This window comes from Cornus florida, unplaced genomic scaffold (assembly GCF_030987335.1).
Source record: "Cornus florida cultivar Cherokee Brave unplaced genomic scaffold, ASM3098733v1 CherokeeBrave_3.0.0_Hap2_Chr06, whole genome shotgun sequence".
NCBI lineage: Eukaryota > Viridiplantae > Streptophyta > Magnoliopsida > Cornales > Cornaceae > Cornus > Cornus florida.
The window spans coordinates 85868944-85895739 of record NW_026775576.1 but is presented as its reverse complement, the minus strand read 5'-3'; the positions used below and the strand labels follow the sequence as shown (position 1 = coordinate 85895739).

Here is a 26796-nt window from a genome sequence, read left to right as displayed (position 1 = left end):
ACGACATATCAAGTACGTAGTGTCAAATTAGTGAGGTCGGTAATTTTCCTAAAAAAAAATAAAAATTAGTGAGGTCGGTATCTCAAAAATTGACATCTCGTCATCTCCTTTTCATTTTTCTAAAGCCGCCCTTTTCAACGAATACTTATCCAACGCGTTTACGCTTCGTTACAGCCAAATCCTCTCCAATTCTGCCAAGTGTCCACTAAATTACCGTAAATGCCGACTCTCTCTTTCTCTCTCTTCTTTATAAATGTACTTAGAAAAACATTATTATTGACCATTTTAATACCGGATCTAAAAGCGACATATATAAAAATATTATGTAATTATTCTAAAATTTTAATTTAAATAAACATTATTTTTACTTTTATTTATTTCTATAAAATACGTTTATTTTAATAAAATAAATATACAATTTGATATATACATGATTGAAACTTTAATCAACAACAAATATATTAAATTAAGATGAAATTTAGAAAGATAGGTACAATTTTACAAATAATTAATTACCTCCTATTTTAAAATGGATCATATAAAAAGTATTATTATTTTTTTGTAATATTATTAATATAATTTTCATTGAACTTATAAAAAGTAAATTATTTAGACTCATTTTTAAATAAATTTGATAATTCATTCACTATCAATATGATTAAAGAATTTAAAATTTTTCTTCTGAAAAAGTTAAATTTTTTAAAAAATATTTATTATTATTATTATTTTTAGAATAAGAATATTAGATTAGAAAGAACATTTATTTTGGATAAGATGGATATTTTATTTTGGGAAATATAAATAAAATAGATGGGTCCCATAAGTTTTATAACCCCGAGCCTCAGGCACGGAATTTCATTCGTAACCGAACCTAACCCGAGATGGACCAGACGTTCACTAAAGTATTACTTTACATTCAACGACACTTCTTTAAATTCGTACACCTCTCGTTACGTCATTTTAGCTTTCTTTCGTTCTCAGGTTTCTCTCTCTAAAATTCGGAAAGCACGAAGGCCGATCAGTCTTTGCTCTGCTTCGCTCTATTTCGCTGCAATTCCTTTTCCAATTCTCAATTGTTGTGTGCCAATGCTGAGAAAAGTGACCTAAAATTGGACGAACCACAGAAATGGAAAACGGTAATACCACAGAAATGGAAAATGGTAAAACACAGAACGGTGTGTGTTACTCGGAGTCGATTAATGGAGGTCCAAATATTTGGAGTTGTAACGAAGCCGATGCTTCTTCAGCTGATCATCTAGTTGTTATGATCCATGGAATTCTTGGAAGGTCAGATAGAATACATATACGTCTCTATATAGGTGTTTCTGTGTGTATATATATCTACCTACTTTCTTAAATTTGATTTTTTTGTTTTGAATTCTTTTATTGGAATTTGTATTCGATGAATTTTGCTTTAAACTTGTTTAATTTGGCAGGCACGTTGAATTTTTAAGTGTAAATTGATAAATTTCGGCACTAATGTATCCTTTAATTACTTGTGTTTTTTTGTAGTGTATAGAGGAATTTGTAATTTGGGGACGTTGAACTTTAATTGTGTTCTGTGGATAATTTCATTTTATTAAAATTTTTAAAATTGCATTTGATGTCTGAGAGAGTTTCTGATGTTTGAAAGTTGAGATCATCTGATTTAATAATTACTTTGAGTTTTGAATTTGCGTTTTCGGGATTATAGATGAAATTTTAGTTATTGACATTATTGTGTGGAAATATCGAGGAATGGAAAATTTACCTAAATACTTCAGAAAGTAATAGTTTTATCCCCTGAAAGAAGATAATTTTCATTTCAGTATAAACCCCCCCTTTTTTTTTTCACACTTCATACACTACTACAAGGATGCTGGATTACTGGTGTCACACTTTGAACTACATTAGCGTAACCACAAGTGGTAAAATGTAATCAACCTTAAAAGTAGAATAGTATCAGCTAACTTTTTGATTGAAGCTAATTAGAGAGGTTGGCATGTGTTTTTCCTCTTGAGGATTTGAAAGGGAAAAAGGAAGTATTTTTTTTGAGTATTTTCCTGGCCATGACACTTGGCTTTATGGAATTTTATTTACTTGATTTCAATTAAAAACTGTCTTCTTCATAATTTTTATGTTGCTGCTCCCTTATTATTGCAGTGCCACAGATTGGAAATTTGCAGCTGAGCAGTTTGTTAGGATGCTCCCTGATAAAGTGTTTGTTCACTGTAAGTAGCATCTCCTTGTGCAAGATGTTTTTTTTTACAATTTGGGATACCACATCATAATCTTTCCTTTACTCCCTCTGTATTATACAGATGGTTACTTGAATTCTGTGATTGCATGGTGGCTATTTGTTGTTTGTCCTGCTTTTTTGTTTGCTTTAATTTAGTCTCTGCATTATACTGATACTTGTTTTGAACTTTTTTTTGGTTTGTTTTTATTTATGGTTATTATCTTACAATGTCTTCTTTGCATGGGCAGAGCCATTTGAGAATTTTTACCGATGAATAAACTAAAAGACTGGATGAGGAAAAAGAGATTTGGGCATTTATTTCCATATAATCATCTGAAGGCATCAGAATCCCACTGAATCATGTGCACAATCAGCCATGTAATGGGTGTGATATAACTGATAATTATAACTTGTTTCTGGAATCAATTCGCAACAGCTTGCATTTGTTGTAATAGGGTCTACGCTATCATATAATCATAAAGTAACATAACATTTGGGATAGCAACTTTAAATGGTTATTATCGTACCAAAGCAGTAAAAAGAAAGTCTTTGTGCTGGTTTTTTGCGCTTCTTTTTAATTTTATGGAGGGATTTCTTTACATGCACTAGTTAAAGGGACCCCTAATAAGATTTGTATTGCATTTATAGGCTTAATAATGGGCTAACAAGCAGGCTAGATATGGGCTTGGTATTGAGTTGTAATGGATCAAGATTCATTAGTTTGTTCAACCCATTGCTTGTGCTCTAGCATACTGGGCAATGACTTGGAAGCATAATTGTTTTTGCTAATCATAAAGTAACATAACATTTGGGATAGCAGCTTTAAATGGTTATTATCGTACCAAAACAGGAAAAAGAAAGTCTTTGTGCTGGTTTTTTGCGCTTCTTTTTAATTTTATGGAGGGATTTTTTAACATGCACTAGTTAAAGGGACTCCTAATAAGATTTGTATTGCATTTATAGGCTTAATAATGGGCTAACAAGCAGGCTAGATATGGGCTTGGTATTGAGTTGTAATGGATCAAAATTCATTAGTTTGTTCAACCCATTGCTTGTGCTCTAGCATACTGGGCAATGACTTGGAAGCATAATTGTTTTTGGGTGAAAACTTAACATTTGTGCTTATCTAAAACTGGTTGATGCTTTGGCCTGAAAGTAGGTCCGATGAAGTGATTGTCTCTTTGGTCAAATCTTAAGGGATTTGCTTCTCATGAGCCTTTGTAGCCTTTATAATCTGACATTTTTAGTACAAGTGGTTAAATGAGAATTTTTAATTTTGGTTGTAGAAGTTGAAAGGATTGTCAATATCTTAGTTGTGATGGATGATTATTTGCATCATCTGGCTCATGTTGGTTGACTTACTTTGCAGGTAGTGAACGGAATATGTCGAAGTTGTCATTAGATGGTGTAGATGTAATGGGCGAGCGGTTGGCAGAAGAGGTGTTTTCTGCTTTGTGCTACTCGTGCATTATGCTTTGACATGATCATAAATCTGCTTAACGTTTCATAACAAGATACATCCACATGCAGTTTGATATTGACAGAATTTATGAATTCCAGGTTCTTGAAGTCATTAAACAGAGGCCAAGTGTAAGAAAGATTTCTTTTGTTGCACATTCTGTAGGAGGACTAGCGGCAAGATTTGCCATTGGGAGATTGTATAGACCTCCTAAAAGGGAAAATGCAGAGGATTTACCAGTCAAGGCCTGTGAAAAGGAACCAAAGGGTACAATAGGTGGTTTGGAACCAATGAACTTCATCACTGTTGCTACGCCTCATCTTGGTTCGAGGGGTCATAAGCAGGTATGGTCTTTTCTTCTTTTTCACATTCATCCGGGTTTTTTTTATGTCAAAGACTAAATGTTCCATTTATCTTACGAATTGCTGAAGTTGATGAGATGAACAAGTAATTACTATATGTGATTCGGGAAAGGAATAGGTATTATTCTCAGTGCAAGATGGTGCATTTAGTCCAGGAAAAAGAGAGGGGGGATCAGGGGCAGATCCAGAAACATTAATTTGTGTGGGTGTGGGTGTGGGTGGGGTGGGGTGGGGTGGGGGAGGGGGAGGATTTAGTAATGTGAAAATAAAAATCTTATTCACCTCCAATTTGCTCATATTCTCAAAGCTACACAACTCTACTATTTTACCCACACCTTCATTCTCTTCCTCTGAGAAAAAAGGGTGGCCTAAGAACTCTGCCAATCTCTTTGCAAGAACAAAGGGTTCACTCTTCATGTCCTTATATTTTAAGAACAATACTCTATCAGGGCATTCCACACTTGCTCTCCAATACCCTAAAACATGATCCCAAAATGGTCCATATGGTGAGACCCCTCTATAGAATTGCTCAAATGACTCTTCTATGGATCGGATTGGCAGTTTTTGGGTCTACGACAACCAGAGTGATCTAATATCAATTTGGGAAGTGTGATGTTGTGGCCCAAATTTGGTTTCGGTTCGCATTGCAACCCAACAACCCGTTGATTCAGCTTTGTGAATTTTGACCCAGTTTTTTGCGTACGGGTCATGGACCCAGTTTAGTAGTCTTGTAGCTCGATATATGAGGGCGCTTAGGGTTTGGAGTGGGATGACGAAGAGACACTGAAAATCGCTGAAAAGAGAATGAGAGCTAGAGCTAGGGTTTGGAGGGCTGAAACTTGTAATCTCCAGATTTTCGCATAGTGAATTCTCTCACTGGATCTTCACCATGGGCATAGGCTTTGTCGAACCACGCTAAATCTTTATGTGTGGCGTGTTTCTTGGGTTCACTGCGTTTGTGGAAACATGAAGTGAAGTATAAGGAATATGGGTAGACGAGAGGAATGTCAGGATTCAAAGTTGGGTGTTCATTCGCGTACATCTCCAAAAAGAGTACAAATTCATGAGGGTTTGTTATGAGCAAAGGGTGGTTATGAAAATCATAGCACTTTCGATTGGCTATTGCAAAAAGAAGGGCCTTAAACGAAGTGGTGCCGAATTTGGGAATGTTGACCAGAAAAACATGGGTGGCTCGAGCATTTGAAGAAAGGGAAAACAAAAAAGAACATTTGAAAGTTGAAACCAATAGTTTATACAAAAGACAACAGGGACAGTGCTCGATACTTTTCTATTTTACAGTTCTTAACCACTGTGATTTAATTCCCTAGATATCACTTTTCCAAATTAATTTTGGTAGTCAATTTGTGGAATCTTTTCCTTTCACCAGTCTAACATCTAGATTGTCGATGATTACAAGATGTTCAACATCCTAATATTCATTATGACTGGTACGGTCCGATCACAAACTAAAAGAAAATGGCTCGTGCTTCATTCAGAAAAAAAGTGATTCCCCATCGAAAAGGCAAACATGCTAGCGTTCTAGTCCTCTCACAGGGGTTGACCCATTGAGGCTTAGAGCAATAGACACTCGAGGCAAAGAGCCTCGGTGAGACCTAAGCCTATAAGACTGGATACTCCTCCTAGGCTAGTTGGCACAGGGTTTTCGCCGGGAGTTAGCTTACAACAGCTCAAGCGAAGATCCAAACCTTGAAAAAACAGGGAATGAGGACCTCGGGCTCATTTGCCAGCTATATCAGACTAAAAGTGTTTTGTTTTTTTGATGGTCGTAAGGCAAAAACGCACTTTAAGCCGAAAACACGGGTTCCGGAAAGAATGAAATGCATAGGGGACCATCCTTTTGTTGCAGCATGCTCCTCAGATTTACGGATTCGCAGGGGGCCAGGTTTTTACATCTGAAAAACATACATAGAATCGGCTTTTCATTCTAAACCGTCCCAGGTGCCTGGTATCGATCGATTAACAAACAGAACAGAAGAACGCGTAATAGATAATAGATAGGAGCCCTTTAGAAATCGTGAAACCTGCCTTCGCCGCTAAAATGTAGGACCTGCTCAAAAAGGAAAAGTTTTCTCCTAACGCCATTAGTATTGTACGCTTCTTTCTAAGCATGCTATCGTTCTTAGATAGGCCGGGAAACATATGCAGCTGGGTTCCGACTTCGGTTCTCTACATTTGACTGAACTCCTTACTCGTTCAACATCTTCCTAATCTCCCGAGAATGCGTCCAACCCGCGCACATTCATGAAGAAGTCAGCCTAAGCCATCAACACCAGAAAGAAGCCTTACCTGATCAAGAAACCTACAAGCTCCGTATAACAAGTCAAACATGGATATCGTGAATGCAAGGGCAAACAAGAGTTCAAGAACTATGGAATCTCCCTGGTCGTAGTCAACATATTCAATTCCTCTTTGAGCCTGTACCTGATCTTTCTTCCCCATCTTCACTGACTGTGTTCGTTCGTATTAGTTTGAGTTGCTAGAATCTCGTGATTGGTTTCACTTTTGCACGGTGTGAATCTTAGGATTGAAGAAAGGATTGACACGAGCAGAGCAGCTAGACAAGAGGCGGAGTTGCCTAATTTATCCCACTTGGACGACAGGCGCTTTGAAGAGGTCATTTCACACGGAAAATCGCTCTTTGAATGTCACTCTTCAAGATAGGACCCACTCCTAGATGTTGGATCGTCCTCTGCATACGTCTCAGACTTGACTCCAGATTCCGCTTGAAAAGAAGCAGTCAACGGTCGCCGTTCTATGGATGGTTCATAGCCAAGTAAAGCCATGCCATGGGTCAGTTGGTTAAGTGAGGAAATGTTGAGGTATGTCCGACTGGTGGCTTGAAGATGATGTGTCTCATATAGAGCTGTTAAATAAGTGAAATCATCTTCCTTAAGAAGAGAGCTCCCTCAACAGAAGGCAGGGGTCGCTTAAAGGGATGACCCCTGCCTTAGGGTTCATACTCTTCTCAGCCCCTCCAAAAGCAACCCAATGTCATTATTTATTTGTTTGGCTTATTAAAGCAGTATATTAGTTTCTTTCTCAATGGTGACAAATGTTTGAACATAAGGGGAAGCAGGATCATTCCCCCCACCAAATCCCTTCTTCTTATTTTTCCTTATTTTTGGGTGGCAGGTGAGGTGGGAGGGGGATGGGCTGTTAGCTGGCTGTATGCACATCTGATGTTGTGGTTCGAATTTTGTTTCAGACGGATTGTGTCGTGACCTGGTTTTGACCCGAAAGGCCCGTTTTCTTTTGTGGGTCGTGGACCCTGATTAGAACTCTCTTGTAACCTAGTTAGTATATAAGGGTGTTTAGGGTTTGGAGTGGGGAACAAGAGAACACTGAAAATCGCACAAAGAGAGAGAGTGAGAGCTAGGGCTTGAGGGCTGAAACTTGTAATCTCTTGATTTTCGCATAATGAAATCTTCTGCTTAATCTTCACCGTGGATGTAGACTTTGCTGAAGCACCTAAATCTTTGTGTTCTTTGTGTGTGGCTGGTTTACTTTTCTTGCGTGATTCTTGACCATGTTCTTGATTTGCGGTGTTTGTTGTAACATTACACATACTCAGATAATCATCAATGTTATACTCAATTGTTCGAGAAATCGGCTCCAACTCATTGATCTATATTTATCTGACAGCAGTTAAATAGATCAAAATCTGAGCTGGTTCCATTGCACCCACATGATACCTGACATGAAACTGGTTCTGTCAGCTGAATACATGTTCTTGACCTAGCAATCTCTCATCCTAGTAGTGATTTCTCTGGCACTGAGCAAGCCAAAGGAACTCCTTGAATTTAATTGGCATATTTTTGGTTTTATATTATTGATTGGATTGAGTTGTATACATGCATTACATTTGGTCTTTGGGTAATTTGCAGGTACCATTTCTTTTTGGTATAACTGCCATTGAAAAATTTGCTGGTGTTATTATTCACTGGATATTTAGGCGAACGGGTCAACACCTTTTTCTTACTGATGATGATGAAGGAAAGCCTCCATTGCTCAAACGCATGGTGGAGGATTATGATGAATGTTATTTCATGTATGTGACTTGAGCCCATAAATTTTTTTGGCAGATCCTTGGTTTCTTGGCTTATCTTTATCAATAAATTTAAAAACATGGTTGCTATATGACGCTTAACTCATTGATGCAGGTCTGCATTACGTTTATTTAATCGACGAGTGGCATATTCAAATGTTGGCTATGACCGTATCCTTTGTACATTATTGATGGAGCTCTTACATTATCTTTCCACTTTTCTTTCATCTCTCTCTCTCTCTCTCTCTGTACCAGTCATTGAACCCCTGATCCAAGCTTTGGCAACACAGATCCAGGAAAACCAGGCACAAGGACGCCGTTGCACCTCATATTTTATCTACACTTGCTAAATTATGCTTTCCTTGTTTGCCTTTATAAATTGCTAATTTAGATATTGTTGGCTGGAGGACATCATCAATCAGACGCAATAGTGAACTGCCAAAGGTCTGTCTTCAACTTGCCTAATTTGATTGTGCTCTAGTTTTGCTTGCATTTCAATTCAATGACTGAGACATCTAATTGTTTTTTATAGTGGGAGGATTCTCTAAATGAAAAATATCCGCATGTCGTATATCAAGAACACTGCAAGGCTTCTGATCCTGAGCAGTGTGAGTCCATTTTAATGGAAGATCATGGTTCAGACGCCCTAGAAGGTTTGTAACTTAAAATTTTCTTATAAAGCACGGAAATTCTGGTTAAGTTTTATTTGTTTATTATTTTCTTTATGGTAGTTGCTGCTACTATTCCAAGTTCATGTCCTTGGTGGGCACACAATTTGATTCTTCAATATTTGGTTGGTTTCAGCAACCCTTGACACGTACTCTTTACCAGAGTTCAGACTTCAATCTATTGATCTATGTTGGACATACTTTCTTGTCACTTTTTCTTTCCCAGTCATCATGTTTCAATAATATATATATTAGAGTGCCATCACTTTAGTTGAGGATTTTAATTCATAATCATACATGTCCAACAGGTGACACTCCCTGCCTCCCACGGCAGAGTGCCGCCTTGATTGAAGATTTGTTCAACCTGTGATACTTTGTTTTGGATTTGCATTTTGTGTTATTTGTTCCTGGGAGGGTCGGGAAAAGGGTGTCCTGTTCAAACCCCTTGTACCATTCCGCAAAGAGTGATGAGAGTTTCTGTATTTTAAAATGTGAAATATTCGATATAGCTTAAAATAGTAGAAGAAAGAGGGTTAAACTTCTGAGATTATGTTTGAGATTGAGCTCCATTAAAATTTTGAGATTATGTTTGAGGTTGACTTTTCTTTTCCCCTCTCAAAATAAAGGAGGGGTTAACTTCACCGTTATGATGATTGAATGATAGGGACTTGGTATTACCCATGTATTTGTATTTTGTGGTTCCATGTGTCTTGATCTATCACCCGTCTAGTATAATTTCTTTTTTATTAATCGGAGAACATAATTTTGCCAGCATCGTCATAGTTTCCTTGTTTACGAATCAGAGAATATATTTCTCATGTGGTACTCTCAACATTTCGAAATTATCTCTCTTTAATGAATTACAGGTTATTCTCTGCATGCTATTTTTCAATTTAATACACTCGAGTGCCATAATAGCTCCTTCTTTTCTTTATTATATGAAGAAATGAAACTTGACACTTAATTTGTCATGTAGCGTATGCATGCTTATTATTACATGTTCTATTTCCAAGTACTTGATTTATGTAGGAAGCTGATGGGATTTATATTAAAAATAGCTTCCATCTTACATACTAAACTAGTACTGTATAAAACAAGGGATAAAGATAATTATCATTCCCTTGCATCAATAACTTGTCTGAGAATGGTCAAGACCAAGTTACTTGCAGAGCTGGATTTCTAGCTCAGGACTCTGCTCCCTCTCTTAATGCAATCTTATCGGCTGTTAGTGATGAGATCTACTAGGATAATTATGTACAAATTTGCATTTATGGTCAAATAATTTTAATACCTGATTTATCTTTTTCCAGTACTTTCTTTTTTTAATTGTATTTTCTTTTCTATATATGGGTTTCTTAATGTTGCGGATTCATTGTTTCACTGTACCATGCAGAGGAGCTGGTGACTGGCCTATCTCGTGTTTCATGGGAAAAAGTAGACGTGAGCTTTCACAGCAGCAGACTGAGGTTTTCTGCTCATAGTGTTATTCAGGTAGCTCTCTATCTCAGGCAAACACATGTATATCTGGCTGCAAACACTTGTGTTGATATCTTTATGGTTGCTATACCTGGATGGCTAGATGTAATTTATATATACATCTTAACTGAACAGATGTAACTAGGATTCTTCTAGTTGGTCATTGTCTCAATGAATGTATTGTTTTCACTGCTTTGATGGATTTTTTCGTACTTCGTTGGTAACCTTTTGACGTCGTGAAGGGATCATACTGTGGAAGAAGGAGATAGACAACAGATTACATTATATTGCAGACATTTGGACTGTTTTTTTCCTTTTTTCTTTTCTTTTTGGAGTATAAAGCCTCATACAACGATACTGTTTTAGGTGAAGATGGACTCTATTTTATCATGTAACATGGATCAGTGTTGGTTGGCAATAGTATTGAATTGTTGCATTATTGCATATATGTGAATATTACCTGGATGAGCAGCCTACCAGAACTTTAAAAATGAAAAAGAAAATTAAAAGACCTAGTTTCTTTTTCCTCAATTTAGCAGAATTGAGAGTTCATCTTCTATTATCAGCGAAGCGTTAATGTTTTTATGCAGATACATTGTTACTGTGAGTTCCCAGAACAGCTATACAGATCCCATTGTCCTCAATATCTACTGGTTTTAAATGTGTTATTTGTTTGTTTATTATTTTCTAAACATCTTCTATGAAAGCTTCTGATCCCGCAAATGAGCACACTTAATACTCAAATTTGATCTTCCATATTTTGAGGGTGGACCTCGGTTGCTTCATTGTGACTTGGAGGTTACGGTTTCAAAATTGAAAATAGCCTCTTTGCATGAAGGTAAACATGTTTACATCTGACCCTTCCCAGACTCAGCAATCGCGGGAGCCTCGTGCACTGGGCTACCCCTTTTATATTTAGTTCAGAACTGTATACCTCCTGGAGTTTGAAGGCCTATAATATATAAACTTTCATGTAACAAAATTTTTTTCCTTCCCCCAATGGTATAGAGGAGATTTCAACTTCAGCTGAATATCTTGCAGGTCAAAAATCACTACATGCATTCAGATGGGGCAGATGTTATACAGCATATGATCGATCATTTCCTTCCTTAGAAGCGTATCAGCTTTGGAAGGTTATTTAGGTAAAAGATGCAACATGTCTGGCTCCTTGATCCTCATTTTGTTGGAACAAAGAGTTGTACAAGCGACTTGGATGCAGGCTGAAGAGGCGTGGGTCGAGTCTCTCAATGATGGTTTTAATTTTATGTAACACTAAAAATTAAAGAAGCAAGTATAAGAAATTTTGTTTTATTCATTTTATGTCCTAATGTACATGGACATACTGTATCAATAGATGAGAACAGTGCTCTTTTATTTATTTATTCATTTTTTCCCCATCTTATGAAGTGGAAGTCATTGTGATTCTTGTCTGGTTGATCCATTCTGAAGGTGGAAGATTTGCTAATAATTAGAGGTGTATAATAATAGGATTGGTTTTCTTATTAAGACATAATAATACATAATTATTAGAGCTGTGTGATAATAGGATTTTGACCATTTGATCCTAGCGTTGGATTCACATCACTTGCTGGTCAAGATCAGCAGCGTAGACTCGGAGTATTAAGAAATTATTTATATTTTAAAAAGAAATCAAGTGGGACGTGAATATTCATGCAAGTTAATTAAATTTATAAAAAAGAAAGAAAAAAAAAAAAAGTCAATGCCCCGCTTGGTTAGAAAAGAAAATTGTTATTGGAAAGCAAAAGTAAAATAAAATAAATTGAATGGAAATAATTGAAAATTTATAAGAAACTTCGCTTTCATGTATTTAATGCATGAAAAGTATGGTTTCCATGTATGTCACGCAAGAAAGTTGTGGAAGAAAATTAATAAAACATCTTTCTTTCTTCTTCTTCATTTTATTTTATTTTATTTTTTAAATTTATTTATTTATTAATAAAACATCATTATGTTCTCTAAATATATATTTTTTATTTTTCTTCTTCCGGGACTCTTAAAATGTTACCAGACAAACTGATTTGAGTATGGTCATTAAAAAGAGCCCTCACTAACAAGAGCGAAGCTCATCTGTGATCATCGGTGATATCGCCAGAGCCGAGCCCTCTCGTACTCGTTATTTTTAAACTTCCTTGTTTTACTCTCTCTCTCTTCTCGAGCAATCGAACTCTTTTACTTCTTCAATGGATCTTTCTCTCCCTGCAAATTCGCATTCACTTTCTCTCTCTAAAGATCCCCTTCTGCTCAAATCACGTCGTTTAAGACCATTTTTCAATTTCCCCAATCCTAGTTTTAAATCCAGAGTGTTTTTCAAAAAACCTTTGGTTTGGCGCCAAAATCACCCAATCAGAGCTCAAAACACGATTCAGAGCGATGTTGATGGTTTTGTCCTGGAAGACGTCCCTCACTTGACAAATTTCCTCCCTGATTTACCGGTAATTTTTGCTTGAATTCGCTGCTTCTTTTCAATTTTCTTACTTTCTTCATAGAGTAGTGTATGGGCAGTGTGTGTGTTTGTGTGATAAAAAAATGATTAACAATTTATGAAAATTTGTGTGTGCATACAATATATTTCGTTGATCATGTGAATACGCTCATAGACTGATGTATGATCTGTATTACACACAGGCACAGTGGAATCAGTACTGTAGATAAATTTGAATATTTTAGTTGATTGTTAAGGAGAAGGGATCTTGCACTAGCATGGGCTGGGATAATAGACTATTAGACTCATAAAGCTTTGAAATTTATTTACTTCCGTGTGTAATTTAGCAGATTGAGGATAAATATACTGTCCAACTTGCAATGCCTTAGAGTTGAGTCAAATTGGCAAGCAACTAAGTACTGTAATGATTCATGTTTATATCCAGATGAAATAAAAATGTGAATACATTTCACATGGTAGCTAGGAACATGAGTCGTGAAAATGATGTAAATGACCCTAAATAGTTAGGACCCCAACAAAAGTATAAAGAGTTATGTTATAGCTCTTCCATATGGCGTCAGTGCAGTAAACAAAATATAAATCACTTGATCATGCACCTGTACAGGATATGATTAATAAACTATTTGACAACATGACTTTGAAATTGATTCGCGTCAACTTTAATCATTCAATTGATATGGTAAATAAGAGATATTATGAGTTACATAATTCTGTTATTGATTTTTTGAGTTAGGAATTGGCTAGGATATTTTGAAGAGATTTGACAGAGCTGAAAGGATAGCCTTGGATGTGAAAATTCATTGGGTGTACTGCCTCACTCTGATCATATTAAACAAATCCCACGTCATTTTTCCCAAAGATATAGGTTTTTGTGGCTTATAATTTTTTATTTTTTTTCCTACAGTTGTACCCAAACCCATTGCAAAAGAGCCCTGCCTACGCCATAGTCAAGTAAGTTCACAATGTTTTTCACACACACGCACGCTGATATGCATATACTTCTAAAGTTTTGTTTACATCATGCCTTAATGGACTAACCTCCTCGGGTACTTCACCGCCTTGTTCGATGTAAATATCTTCTATTTTGCCAGGCAAACTTTTGTCAGCCCAGAAGATGTGGTAGCACAGCAAGTATGTGAACTTTTACCTGTAATCTTTTGTTTTAACTAAACTTTTGTCTTCAATATTTAACTTTTATCAGTTATGTTTTACCTTCAGATTGTTGTTCAGAAGGACAGTCCTCGAGGAGTGCACTTTCGTCGTGCAGGGCCTCGAGAAATGGTATACTTTTTGTCCTATTAATGTGTTTGTGACATAAGAGGTATTAAATCTAGTCAACTCTTTGATGTTAGGTATATTTCAAGTCAGAGGAAGTGCGTGCTTGTATTGTGACATGCGGTGGTTTATGCCCAGGGATCAATACAGTGATTAGGGAGATAGTCTGTGGCTTGAATTATATGTATGGTGCTAATGACATACTTGGAATTGTGGTGAGTTCATTGTGGATTTTATATTCTTTATTTGGAAAAAAATAAATTCAGTTTGTTTGTTATTAATTGTTATTCTAAAATACATTAGCTGTTTTAGTTAAATTGCCCTCATATATTGGTTATAATAACTCTTTTTCTTGAATTTTTATCACTTTGTGCTTGATTTTTGCAAATGAATGATTTCTCAATTTTTGCCTTTGGGAGACACATTAGCTAAAAGTAGTTTGTCATACATAATTCTAATAGTTATTTTCAGTACACATTGGAGTATGTTTGGAGATGTACAATGAGCGACTTGTCTAGCAGTAACAACCTGGCTTGTATTAGGAACAGCCTGCTTATATTTGTTTAATCATGCAAAACCCGTTCTTTGCGTTGTTCTTCCATGCATAATACAAATCAGAGGTACTTGTCTTCTGCCACTTGGTTGTAGGCCATTATAGATGGAAAAGAGCGTAAAATTAAAAAATTATTTTCAGATTTCATGGTGGCTACGGTAAGTTTTTTTATGTAAGAATCTCTGATTGACTTTGTTATGAGCCTAATTTCTTGATGATATTCTTCAATTGTAATTAACATGTAAAAGTTGTTTGCACACCACATCATGATTCCAGGGTGGATATAGAGGCTTTTACTCTAAAAATACCATGCAATTGACTCCTAAAGTTGTCAATGATATCCATAAACGTGGTGGCACCTTTCTTCAGACTTCACGAGGCGGTCATGATACCCATAAGATAGTTGATAATATTCAAGACCGAGGGATAAACCAGGTGAATATCTTTTCTCTTTCGCCTACCATTAACCAAGGCTTTTAATAGTTTCTGAGAATACTATGTTCTTTCTTAATTCCAGGTGTACATAATTGGAGGTGATGGTACTCAAAAAGGAGCAGCTGCCATTTATAAAGTAAGTGATTATATAAACAACAGTATTTTTCCACGTTAGTTGCTTATCAATCAAGCTGTTTCATGGCAAGATGTTACAATACATATTCTTGTCAAGGAAGTTGAGAGACGTGGTCTCCAAGTAGCAGTAGCTGGAATCCCGAAGACAATTGACAATGATATTGCAGTAAGTTCTACAAACTACACCATACATTATGATTTTATCAGGGATAAAAGATTCCTACTTACACAATGTGGTAAAAGGCATGTTAAAGACCAAGCCATGGTCTCCTGAGTTCTGACCCTTATTCGTCTTACTGAAAATATGTGCAGTTGCATAACCTTTTTTAGTCATGTAAGTTAGTCACTGGAAAAGTCATAAAACAAAACGAAAATAAAAAAATAAGTATCATGCTTAAATTAATAGTTGGCTTTTGCTAAATAGTTGTGTTGTTTGGTCAACTATTTAAGTTTACCAACACTTTTATGGACATACCCAAGTTAATGTTATGTGTAATTATAACTATTATCTTAGTCCTGGATTAGTTTACTTGGACTCTACCATACACTGACCTTGTATTTGAGTAAAAATAATGGTGATTCTAGTTCAAGTGCATTTATTAAGTACGTGATTCTGAAAGGCATTTCTGGGCACTTGAATTCAGATGGTCTTTGAAAATGCCTCTCCAGTCTTTAGAAATGCCTTTTCCTGCTTCCTACCAGTCTTGAACCCTTGACAAGGGACTTGAGAGTTAAGATCCAACGCCACCAAGACCAAGGTAGACCAGTGGCTTTAGAAATGCCTCATAGTCACTTCTTTTTAGCACTCTCCTAAATGATGGCAACCTTGGAAGGACGTCAATACCACCACACTTTTGCCACCTAATTTATTGCAGAATGGCAACCTTGGAAGGACGTCAATACCACCACACTTTTGCCACCTAACTTATTGCAGAATAATAGAGGGAAAGAGATCTTTGAAATTCAGCCATCAATTCGATGATTGTTATTGAGTTTTTCACTGCTGGGTTCTTCCCATACACGCACGTGAATTGCGCATCGTTCTTTATGTTCAGTTGATGTGTGTATGGTTGTTAATATTGATCTATTGTGTGTAATATTGATCTATTACACATTGTACCTCTTTTACACAGACATTAAAGGAAATCTTCTTTTTCTTCTTCTTTCTCTCCTTTTTTTTTCCCTGGGAAAAGTATAGGAATTCTTCTAGTTTATACGCCCTGAAATTTCTACTCAAGTTCTCCGGCTAGCAGAAAAGATGTGAAAGAAAAAAGAAAGCATTTTTACGTAAAGGAGAAATTTATTTGGTGATTTTTTTTTTCTTTGTCAGGGTACAACTAGTGTTCTTTGAATAATTCAAAGAATGATAAATTCCAAAGAAATTGCTGGTGTTTGATCTTGTGTTTTCCTCAGGTGATAGACAAATCTTTTGGTTTTGACACTGCCGTTGAAGAAGCTCAGAGGGCAATTAATGCTGCGCATGTGGAGGTTGAGAGTGTGGAAAATGGAGTTGGGATAGTGAAACTTATGGGTCGATACAGTGGTGAGTGACTTCAGCTGTATATAGCGGATGATTTTCCTTTATTTTTGGATCTTTGAATTTTAAATTCTTATTTCTGCCATGTTTTTTCCTTCTCTTTTGCAGGGTTCATCGCTATGTATGCAACTTTGGCAAGCCGAGATGTGGTAAGACCTGTATCGTGATAAGTACACGGCTGCCTTTTTTAAATATTTGGTAGAATTTCTGGATTGAATCTCCATGTAGTTTGAATGTAAAAATAATAAATATACTTGATTCTAAATTCTGGTTTCAATCCTATTTCTTATCTTTGATTATCAACACATAATTTACTAATCTTAGTCATCCAGTTTCATTGTCGTGTCTATAATAATTAATAAACTATACAAATGTGTATATGTTATAAGTATATTAGTTGTAAGCATATATAATTATACTAAAGTTATTAGTATATTACTAAATTTACTATATAATCATATGCTAATACTTCTAAGCTTTAAATTTATAACTATATACTTACATCGTTATATTGGAGTATTATATAAGTGTAAATTAGAAATTAGTAGTGTGTATTTATTTCGTTTAATTAGTAATTAAGTATCGAATTATACATGCAATATATTTGAAAGTATTAAGCTTCAAATTAGTTGACTTAGGGCCTGTTTAGTAACAGGAATAATTCCTGATTTCTACTATCAATTCCTAAAATCGAGAATCAAAAGTAAAAATCATGTTTAATAAAATACTTTTACCTTTTTAGTTTAAGAAAATACTTTCTACTTTTGTGAAGAAAAGAGAAAGTGAGAAATCCTCACTTTCTCTATTTTCTCAACTGTAGCAAGGAATTACTTACTGCTACATGCGGAACCCTTTAAAATTTGATGTTAAAAATATATCGTTTATAACACATACCCTTCCCTCTCTCGACGACACACCTTCCGTAAATTGGCGACCAGTGGATCGGCGACTCCACCGGCAACCAGTTGATCGGCGACAATACCGGCAACCGGTTGATCGGCGATAATACCGGTAACCACCAAAGCAATGAGAGGCGGCATCTAACTCTATCTCCAATAAAGGTCTCAAATCAATGGAGTTATGCCTGAGTTTTCAGTTGCTTTCATTGTTCTCTTGGGATTGGATGATGCAATTCTAACTCACTCTCTGATAAAGACTCAGGAAAGTCCTAGATAAACCATATAAATGCCCAATTCAAGAACTAAAAGCAAAACCATTAAAAAATAACAATATTAGAATCAAACTATTTTCTGATTCTATCGCCGGAATTGAAGATGAAGGCCGGCAGAATCTACTTCTTGATTCCAGCGTCGTCGTTTCCGGAGAAGATAAGAGCTCACAACAACCCTAAAAATTCTTCACGGCCGAGAATTTTGGAGGACGACGACAATTTGGGGATGAATGAAGGAATGATTGGTAGGTCAGAAGCAGAGAAGGAACAATTTTTGCAGAGGGCTTTAAGAGAGAAACATCTGGTTAAGGCCGTTGAGGCTTAGATGGGTGAAGGCTTGGTATGGATCTGGAAAGAGGAACAATTAATTTTTTTTTCTTGTGGTATTCGACTTTTGTGGTTTTCTTGGTTCTTACTTCTATATATGAAAATAAAAACAAAAACAAAATTATTAAACTTACTTTTGTTATTTTACTTTCAAAAATTTGAAAATAGTATGGATTTAATGAACGTATTTTACTTTCTATTTTAGATTCAAGAAATGAAAATCATAATTTTACTTTTGAAGAAAATAAAAAAAAAGAAAGTGAAAGCGTTAGTAAATGGGCCCTTAGAGAATGGGTTTCAACCTAATCAAGGCCTGGCTCAATTAGGCCTGTGATTGGCCCAATTGGAGCATGAAATTGAGCTACTTGAGGCCCGATTATGCCTGGCTTGATTAGAGGTCCAATACTGCATTCTTAAGGCCCGGAGACTGGGCTAGGATGTCCTCATACGGGTCATGGGCATTCAATTTGCAGGCTGGCATGGTTGGTTCCGCCCATTTGGAATAGTTAATGGACCTTTGAGGATGCAAATTTTCATGCCATTGCAGCCTAGGGAGATAATTGTTAAACTTTCTAGTTTCTTTCTTTCTTTTTTAATTTGTTTTCCCTCAAAATTTTATGGGTAAATTTATTTTTTCAAAATTTTATAAAGCTTGTCTGTTCATTGTGTTTACATGCCTTTTTTTTCACTTCTAGTTTTTACCTTTCTTACTATTAGGAAACAGTGGCTCGTGTTAGCAAAAATTTATAGTAGTAGCTTGTAGCATCCATAAGATGTTTATTTATTGCGCCTTCAAATTAAATTGCAGCTCATTTAGCTAGTTTTCAAGTCCCCTTCCATTCGTGGAACACATAATTCCATTGTCTATACAGTGATTTTACGGGTTTCTTCCCATTTTCCATCTCTTTTAAATAAACAATTTTAATAGTTACATTGACCCAAAAATAAGAGTAAATAAGAGGAACGAATTAATGCTTCTAATAATTAATAATTTTTTGAGACCTACTACTTAGTTCTATGGTAAGTTGGTAACCATACTGGGGAAGAAAGAGCAATAATTCTAGTACATAATAATCACAATTTTTTTTTTTCTTTTCAGAAACTGTATGAACTTATTACAGTGTTGGTTATGGGAAATAAGTCTAAAAACCTACATAAATTCATTCTTAATTCCAACCAAGGTCATACATAAAGCAAAGTTTTGGGTTATTTCATCTCAAGAGCTAATAAACCCTTGATCTAAATATGGAGCTTTTCATGAGTCAAGAAAACTTTAAATGTATCTTCTGGTGGAAGTAAAAAAAATTACAAGGTCATTTTTTGCGTATAGAGTAGTATGCTTGCAAAAAGATTTGTTAAATTTTGTAAAAATTCAATATACTTCTATTAGTCGGGATTGTTTGGCTGTGGTCCTTAAAATAGTTACGTGCTTTTTTGGAGCAAAAGAAAAAAAATTACAGAAGAGAGTTTTGTTTAGAGTGTACAGTAAGTACTTCGAGAAAGTGTAGTTGTATGCGGTCTCCCATGGTTATTAGTTATTAGAGAGCTGATATTAAAGAATTAAATAAACAAAATGGTGGTCAGAAAAATGGTCCCAGAGTGATTGTGTTTGTAACCTTACTAATAATATAATTTAACACACCAACAGGCCAGTGGCCTAGCGGTACCAAACCCCTACTTTTCAAAGAGAGGTCAAGGGTTCGAGTCTCAGTGGAGGCATGTGTGTGTGAGTACCCAACTAGGAAAAATATATATATATATATAATTTAACACAAGATCTGTTAATAGCTTTTGGATTGTAACAGGATTGTTGCTTGATTCCAGAGTCTCCATTCTATCTAGAAGGTGAAGGTGGACTTTTTGAGTTTGTTGAAGAGCGGCTTAAAGAAAACAGGCATGTGGTGATCGTGTTGGCAGAGGGAGCAGGACAGGAATATATTGCCCAAGGCATGCGTGCAGTCGATGAGAAAGACGCATCAGGAAACAGGCTTCTTTTAGATGTTGGTCTATGGTTAACTCAAGAGATTAAGGTCCGGTTCAAGATAATTTCCTTGGTTGTTTATTGAACTTACCTTCACTAAATTGGATATGTTCTGTTATGAGGTCCTAATAGACAATGTTCCCAGTCCCTCCTTCATGTGCTTTCGCATAAGATTTTGGCTTTTTAAATTTGCTTCTGTCAGTGGTTTGTGCATTTTAGGATATTAGGTCTTGTATTTAAGAACCTGTTGAAATGTCCAATTCTTTGGAGTTGATGTGAGAGTTTGAATGTATCCCCCTTTTCTTAAATTTTATTTATTTAATTTTTTTCACTGTTTTCCTTTAACATGAAGTTTTTCTGCTAAAGTTTTGGTCAAAAAAACATTAATAAGTAGTTTAGTAAGTGTAAGGCTGTTATCCATCTTCTATGATGTTTGACTGCCATCCTCAATCACTTCTACCTACTTCATCTGAATTCGCATCTTGTGCATTGTTTGATGACTAAATTGATGTAGTGTTTGTCATTGAATCAACCTTTCTTTTTGGTTGGATGCTTTTTCTTTTTCATTTGTTTTAAGTAATGATATTTATTTACTAGTCTCTTTCCTAACGTTTCAAATACAATTATCTAATGTATTTATGCTCCATGTCACAGGATCATTTCACAAGTGTCCAGAAGATGGCAATAAATCTAAAATACATAGGTACTTCCCAATTTTTTGTGTGATTATTTCTGGTTGCTGTAGTTCACTGGAATTTAAATGGGTTTGACTAACATTTTGCTCAATTTCTTTCTTTTTTAAGTCTTTTTTGGTTGTGTATTCTTCCTTGTGTACAGGGGGTCTCACTTTTTGTTTCATCAACACAATTGGTCTTCTTACTCATCGTAAAAAGAAATTATATTTCAGTATATATAAATTATTATTCAGAGTGGTCAGAACAATGTGTTACCCAACTTTAATGATGATTTATCACCAAGGGGTATCTCTTCTTTCTTCTGAATGGAAGGTAAAAGGTTTAAGTTCCCAATGGGACAATAAGGGGGTGCATGTGTGAGTGACTTACTAAAAAAATAAATTAATTAATTAATTAAAAAGAAAGAAACTTTGATGATGATCTAAGTACACACTCCTCGGGAGTTATATATGAGGTAGAAATGTGTCCAACTGTAAAACGTGGATGCATATTAGACACTTCCACATATGTGTCCAATACATTTTGAATGTGTGTATAATTTAAAATAAATTTCTTAATCTCGGACAAGTGGCCAACACTTTCTGCATACTAGCCAAGGTGTGACATTTCAGTATACAATCAAGACTGGACCAATTGCTAAGGTACTATTGTTCAATTTTTTTAGTGGAATTTCTAATTGTATGCTATATTTACAGATCCAACATACATGATCCGAGCTATTCCCAGTAATGCATCCGACAATATCTATTGTTCACTTCTTGCTCATAGTGCGGTTCACGGGGCCATGGCAGGGTATACTGGCTTCACAGTTGGACCCGTAAACAGCAGACATGCCTATATTCCAATTGCGGTAGGTGTTTCTTTAATTTAGTTTCTGCATATGTTTGAGATTACAAAGTTTTTGGAATATGGAAGTCCCAATCAGGTCCAGGAGATGGTATTTTTGTTGAGCATATACAGAAAACCACCTTTGATGACTTTAAGGACTCTCGCTCCTATTATTTGTAGATCAGCAAGTGGCTGTGCGCCTGCGCTACTAATTCATACATCATAAATGAAAAAACAATTGAAACTAATTCGAGTTTAGCAAATGCACCATGTTCTTGTGCTTCACTGATTAATAGCCATGTGAAAATCTAATTTTGAGCGGCATGCTGCAGTGTGTGACCGATACTCAGAACACTGTCAAGTTGACGGACAGGATGTGGGCTAGACTTCTTGCATCCACAAACCAACCCAGTTTCCTACTACGAAATAAGCTTATGCAAGAAAGAATTGACAGAGAGACCATTGATGAGATCAACAACATGAAGATTACTTCTATCTAGATGTTATGGATCTAAGCAACGAACAATGTAAGTACAACTTTACTAGTTTTACTTGCCACTATGCTTTCAATCTCCATCTTTCGCAGTTCAATTAAGAAACTTTCATATGGCTCACATCAAGCAGATAATTGTCTGGTAATCATTTATTCTAGGTTTATGAATATGTACGTTTGTATTCGCAAAACTTCAATTAAATCGCTGTTTATAGAAGAAATTCTTATATAATCAATCACCACCACCATTCTTACCTTTTATCTCATATGGGGTCTCAGCCACAGAAATTTGTATAACCAAATGTTATTGTTATGACCAACTTTACTGCGACGAATCGTTCTTCTCTAAGAACCTTTTTGTTTTTTTTTTCACTGTAATGCTTCAAAATAATTTCTTTTGGCAGGCTGGTAAAAAATTGAGAATTGAACTAGTATAATGGTATTGATCCGATCTGCTAACTGAAAAGATTTTTTTTTTTTTTTTTCTCTCCCCAAGTTGAAAAATATAGCAGCTTCATGGCCTTCTAGAGACAAAATTCACCTCTAAAATCATTCTTTTCTAAAAAATTTTCTAATTATTCCTAGCATCCTTATATTTTTCTCTAAAATTTTATAGTTTTCTTGACATTTGTATTGGTTTTTATCAAAATCTCTTTGCAAGTTCTATTTTCCAAATTGATTTGATACAAGCTACAAGCCTACAACCTCTGAGGATGCAATTTGGATGGGCCGAATGGAATGCAACTCAGGCCCAATCCAAATTTTGAACGGACTTTGAGTAGCTCTGTTTTGTAATTGTTTAGGTTAAATTTGAGTTGGAAAACTCTCAATCCGACTTCAACTCATAGTGGATATGGGCCAAGGGCAATCCAAGCATAATTCATTCAATTAATTCTAGTTTAGATTAAGTTTGGTCTGAGCCTAACCAGACCAAGTTAAGTTTATAAAAAATTAAGTTGGTCTGAGCCTAACCAGACCAAGTTAAGTTTATAAAAAATAAGTTCAAATTGGAACTGTTGGGTTTGAAGTGGTTTGAGAGCTTTCCTTTCCTAAGATTTGTTAATATTTCACGTAGATCCCTCTACGTTTCATAATTTCACTTATTTCTTCTGAGGTTGTGATTTATGTAACAAATTCTCCCCATACTGTTAGGGCACTCGGCAGAAACCTTAGGGAGGTAAGTGTGGATCATGGGTAGTTAGTTGTGGATCTGAGAAGAGAGTAGACCATCTTTGAAAGGGAATGGTGTAGGGACACCAAGGGCAAGTTGTCGTGGATATGAGACTCTAGTATACCATCTCTGAAAGGGAATGGTGTAGAAAAAGGGCAAGTTGTTGTGGATACGAGACTCTAGTACACCATCTCTGGAAGGGCATGTGTAGGGACACAAAGGGCAAGTTGTTGTTCGAGTGGACACACGACCGTTGTCTACTAACTTTGAAGCATGCAGCTGACTGTTGACGAAGGTGACCATGTGCCTTTGACAAAGTCTCAACACGGCCCGCCGGATCATTACTTTCTAATACGATGCAAATGTTATATATTTACTTTCCACTAAAAAATAAAATACTTCAACAATTTGCCTATTAGGTTTCATCTTTAATGCACAAAAACACCATGCTATAGTTTTTACCTTAATCCATTCTAAGTAAAAAAATAATAATAATAATAAAATTGAAATCTTAACCATTTGATGTTATTTTGCTGTTAAAAAATAAAAATAAAAATACCTTTATATTTTATTATTATTTAATTTTCTTAATATGAGTACTGATATCATTAGATTACTGTTTCGTTGGTAAAGAGTTACAACTCTGCGCATTCTTCATTGTTAAACACATTTTTTTTTTTTAAATATGGCGGTGACTCCAACTAATTTTGCCACATTAAAGGGATAAATTTCAAACATTTACCACTTCTCTTTCTACTAAGGTTTGACCTAATCATGACATTTCTGCCATTAACTTGCATTTATGTTCATTTTTCATCTTCATTTGTGAGCATCACAGGTTCTCGAGCTCTTACTTTTTCACATTTTTAGCAATAATTACTTTGCATGTTGCATGCTAAGTGGTAGTAATATTCGTGGTAAATGAATTTTTTTTTTTTTTACCAATTTAATACCATATTTTCTATTTCTCAATTCTCAACTAATAAAAAAAAAAAGAATATAGTGACAAATTGAATACAAAATATATATATATAATAACACACACACGCACACTTATATTATATAAATAAATAAACAAATTGAGCAAATTACATTTGGCTATTACTGTATTTACATCAAAATAATTTTTAACTCTTGATCATTACCACCATTTCTGTTTAAAGAGCGTTTGACCAAAAAGAATTTATTTATTTATTCTTTTCTTTTAGTTTGGTTCTCTGATAATAACCTCTCAGATAACTGTAAGCGTGGAATATCCCAGACTAGGATGGGGTGATAACGGCGATAACGGAGGTACTTCAAATATACCCTTCACGTCAGCATAGTCCCAAACGGCTGTCCAACTCGACGGCGTCAAAGGAACTACCGTTGAAACACTCTCCGTCCTGTTGTCAGATTCCGGCGACTTCTCCCTCTTCACCGTCACGCTCGCTGTCTCTTCCGTATCACTCTCTCTGCGCCTCTTCGGGCGAGTGTTGGCCGGTGGGTCAGACTCCTGCGGCGGACTCCCAACTTCATGAGGAAAATTCACAATCGCCTTGCTTCCACGCAGCTTGAACGCCGCTCTGTCGTAAGCCTTAGCCGCCTCAATTGCGGTATCGAACGTCCCCAACCACACCCTAGAACCTCTCCGGTTCGGGTCCCGAATCTCCGCCGCGAATTTCCCCCACGGCCGCTGACGTACTCCCCTGTAATGCCTCTTCTCCCCGGAATCCGTCACCTTTCTGTCATTCACCGCCGCAGGCACCACCGGCGGCCGATTATTCCCCCCAAATCCCGATAACTCAACCTTCTTCCCCGGCGACGGAACCGATATGCTCAACAACGGCCGGCGATCACTAAAGCTAGTCGGTTGTTTATACGTCTTCGTATTCGAAATTTGCGGTTTGGGTTCAAATTCCAAGTGATCAAAATGAGTTGGGTTGGGATTGGACAAGCTCGTGAAGAAATCAAATTCAAAATTGTTGGAGATGCGAAGAGCAGAGTTAGACCCAGAACTAGAAGTTTGGGAATTCAAAATTTCAGATGATTGAGAGGCAGAGAAATTGAGATCAGCAACGAACGCGAAGTCGTGAATAAGGTGTTGACTGATGAGTTGTAAAGTCGAGGTCTGGTATTGTGAGGCCATGGAGATGACTTTTAGTGAGAGAGAGAGATTCAGATTCTAAGTTGGAATATAGTGGGAGAGAGATGCAAAGTGAAGTGGGTATTGGATGAGTGAAAAATAGGTAGTGAGTTGGGGTTGAAATATATAGGTAGGATATATACACACATTTACACACATAAAAAGGAGGTTTCACGTGAGGCTTCTACGGTGGAGGGAGGAAGGAGCTCTTTTTATTATCCCATTGGCAACTGAAGCTGCGTGCCAGCTAACTGATGATGATGTTTTATTTATTTATTTATTGATGGAGATGTATATAATTTTTTATTTATTTATTTATTTTTTCTTTTCTTCCTTATAAGAAAGGTTTTCTTAGGGGCTTATATTGATCTATACAAAATTTCAATAAGTTGGGTGAAAATGATGTGAGGTGGAACTTCCCAAAAGGCCCAGACATATCATCTTTGATTTTCGACGTGGCTAATCGGGGTTGAATTGAAGACGATCCAGAGCCCATTTCAAAAAAAAAATAAAAATTTATTACTATATCCAATATTAGCCCAATCAAAAAAATAATTACTAGTATTAGCAAATATGTTTAGTAGATGTTCTGGCCCTCTGGGGTAGTATCGGGGTGCTTTTGCAATAGAAGTTCTGTGCATAGGGTATTTAAAAAATTTCTTATATTTTTTGGGATTTATGTACAAAACCCTTAAGTAACTTCTTTAGGGTTGTAGTAAATAAAGGACGAGAGAATCTGTCATCTAAGAGTGTTTTTGAAGACATATTTCAAAACTAGAGCTAATGCTCTCACCCTAGTTAGGTTTCAGGTATCGGAGGATAGGGTTCCCTCTACCGTTGCATATATTTCTTGCAAGATGTTAGCCTTTTGTTGCCATTTCTCTATCACACCATACTCGAAATCCCAGATTCAGAATTTTACTTTCACGACAGTGAATCATATTGTTACATGTAAGAACCTTGTTTTCTCTTGTTCATCAGTGTTATATTTATATCAGGAATTAGTCAGTTCTAAAGTTGCCCTTATGTACATCACACCCTTTCTTTTCCTTTTTTTTTTTTTCTTTTTTTTTTTTTTTTTTTTTTTGTAGTTTCCTAAAATTTTGTATTGGGTTTTATCAAAATCTCTTTGCAAGTTTACAAGAAGCTTCCAAGTTTGATTTTGATATCAGCTACCTCTATTCTAAGGATGCAATTTGGATGGGCCGAATGGAATGCAACTCAAGCCCAATCCAATTTTTGGACGAACACTTTCAATCCAACTTTTGTCCATAGAAGATTAGGGCCATGACAATCACAGCATAATTCAATTAATACAAGTTTAGCCTCAACCAACTTGAGTTTATAAAAATAACTT

The 26796-nt window shown here is 35.9% G+C and overlaps 3 protein-coding genes across 3 annotated transcripts; 2 read left to right on the top strand and 1 right to left on the bottom strand.

The window, feature by feature from the left end:
* Positions 1 to 935: 935 nt before the first annotated feature.
* LOC132312533 (lipid droplet phospholipase 1-like) lies at positions 936 to 11651 on the top strand. The gene is made up of 10 exons (XM_059810924.1): positions 936 to 1287; positions 2143 to 2210; positions 3588 to 3658; positions 3779 to 4021; positions 7945 to 8108; positions 8221 to 8276; positions 8497 to 8549; positions 8638 to 8758; positions 10167 to 10264; positions 11291 to 11651. The coding sequence occupies exons 1-10, from the start codon at positions 1127 to 1129 to the stop codon at positions 11360 to 11362; spliced, it is 1107 nt and encodes a 368-aa protein (XP_059666907.1). The 5' UTR covers positions 936 to 1126; the 3' UTR covers positions 11363 to 11651.
* A 607-nt stretch (positions 11652 to 12258) lies between these two features.
* On the top strand, positions 12259 to 22409 carry LOC132312532 (ATP-dependent 6-phosphofructokinase 4, chloroplastic). The gene is made up of 14 exons (XM_059810923.1): positions 12259 to 12702; positions 13618 to 13664; positions 13805 to 13844; positions 13932 to 13994; positions 14066 to 14203; positions 14818 to 14976; positions 15059 to 15112; positions 15209 to 15277; positions 16525 to 16654; positions 16757 to 16797; positions 19952 to 20176; positions 20782 to 20830; positions 21518 to 21672; positions 21983 to 22409. Exons 1-14 carry the CDS (start codon positions 12451 to 12453, stop codon positions 22148 to 22150), a joined length of 1590 nt encoding a protein of 529 aa, XP_059666906.1. The 5' UTR covers positions 12259 to 12450; the 3' UTR covers positions 22151 to 22409.
* Positions 22410 to 24344: 1935 nt separating this feature from the next.
* Positions 24345 to 25796, bottom strand: LOC132312536 (ethylene-responsive transcription factor 5-like). The gene has a single exon (XM_059810925.1). It carries the CDS (start codon positions 25440 to 25442, stop codon positions 24546 to 24548), a length of 897 nt encoding a protein of 298 aa, XP_059666908.1. The 5' UTR covers positions 25443 to 25796; the 3' UTR covers positions 24345 to 24545.
* Positions 25797 to 26796: the final 1000 nt, after the last annotated feature.

Coding starts and splice junctions, on each gene's coding strand:
- LOC132312536 (XM_059810925.1), bottom strand. CDS start 25,442: ATGGCCTCACAATACCAGACCTCGACTTTACAACTCATCAGTCAACAC.
- LOC132312532 (XM_059810923.1), top strand. CDS start 12,451: ATGGATCTTTCTCTCCCTGCAAATTCGCATTCACTTTCTCTCTCTAAA. Junction 15,278..16,524: donor CAATTGACAATGATATTGCA/GTAAGTTCTACA, acceptor TGTTTTCCTCAG/GTGATAGACAAATCTTTTGG. Junction 21,673..21,982: donor ATGCCTATATTCCAATTGCG/GTAGGTGTTTCT, acceptor GGCATGCTGCAG/TGTGTGACCGATACTCAGAA.
- LOC132312533 (XM_059810924.1), top strand. CDS start 1,127: ATGGAAAACGGTAATACCACAGAAATGGAAAATGGTAAAACACAGAAC. Junction 1,288..2,142: donor ATCCATGGAATTCTTGGAAG/GTCAGATAGAAT, acceptor TTATTATTGCAG/TGCCACAGATTGGAAATTTG. Junction 3,659..3,778: donor GCGAGCGGTTGGCAGAAGAG/GTGTTTTCTGCT, acceptor TATGAATTCCAG/GTTCTTGAAGTCATTAAACA.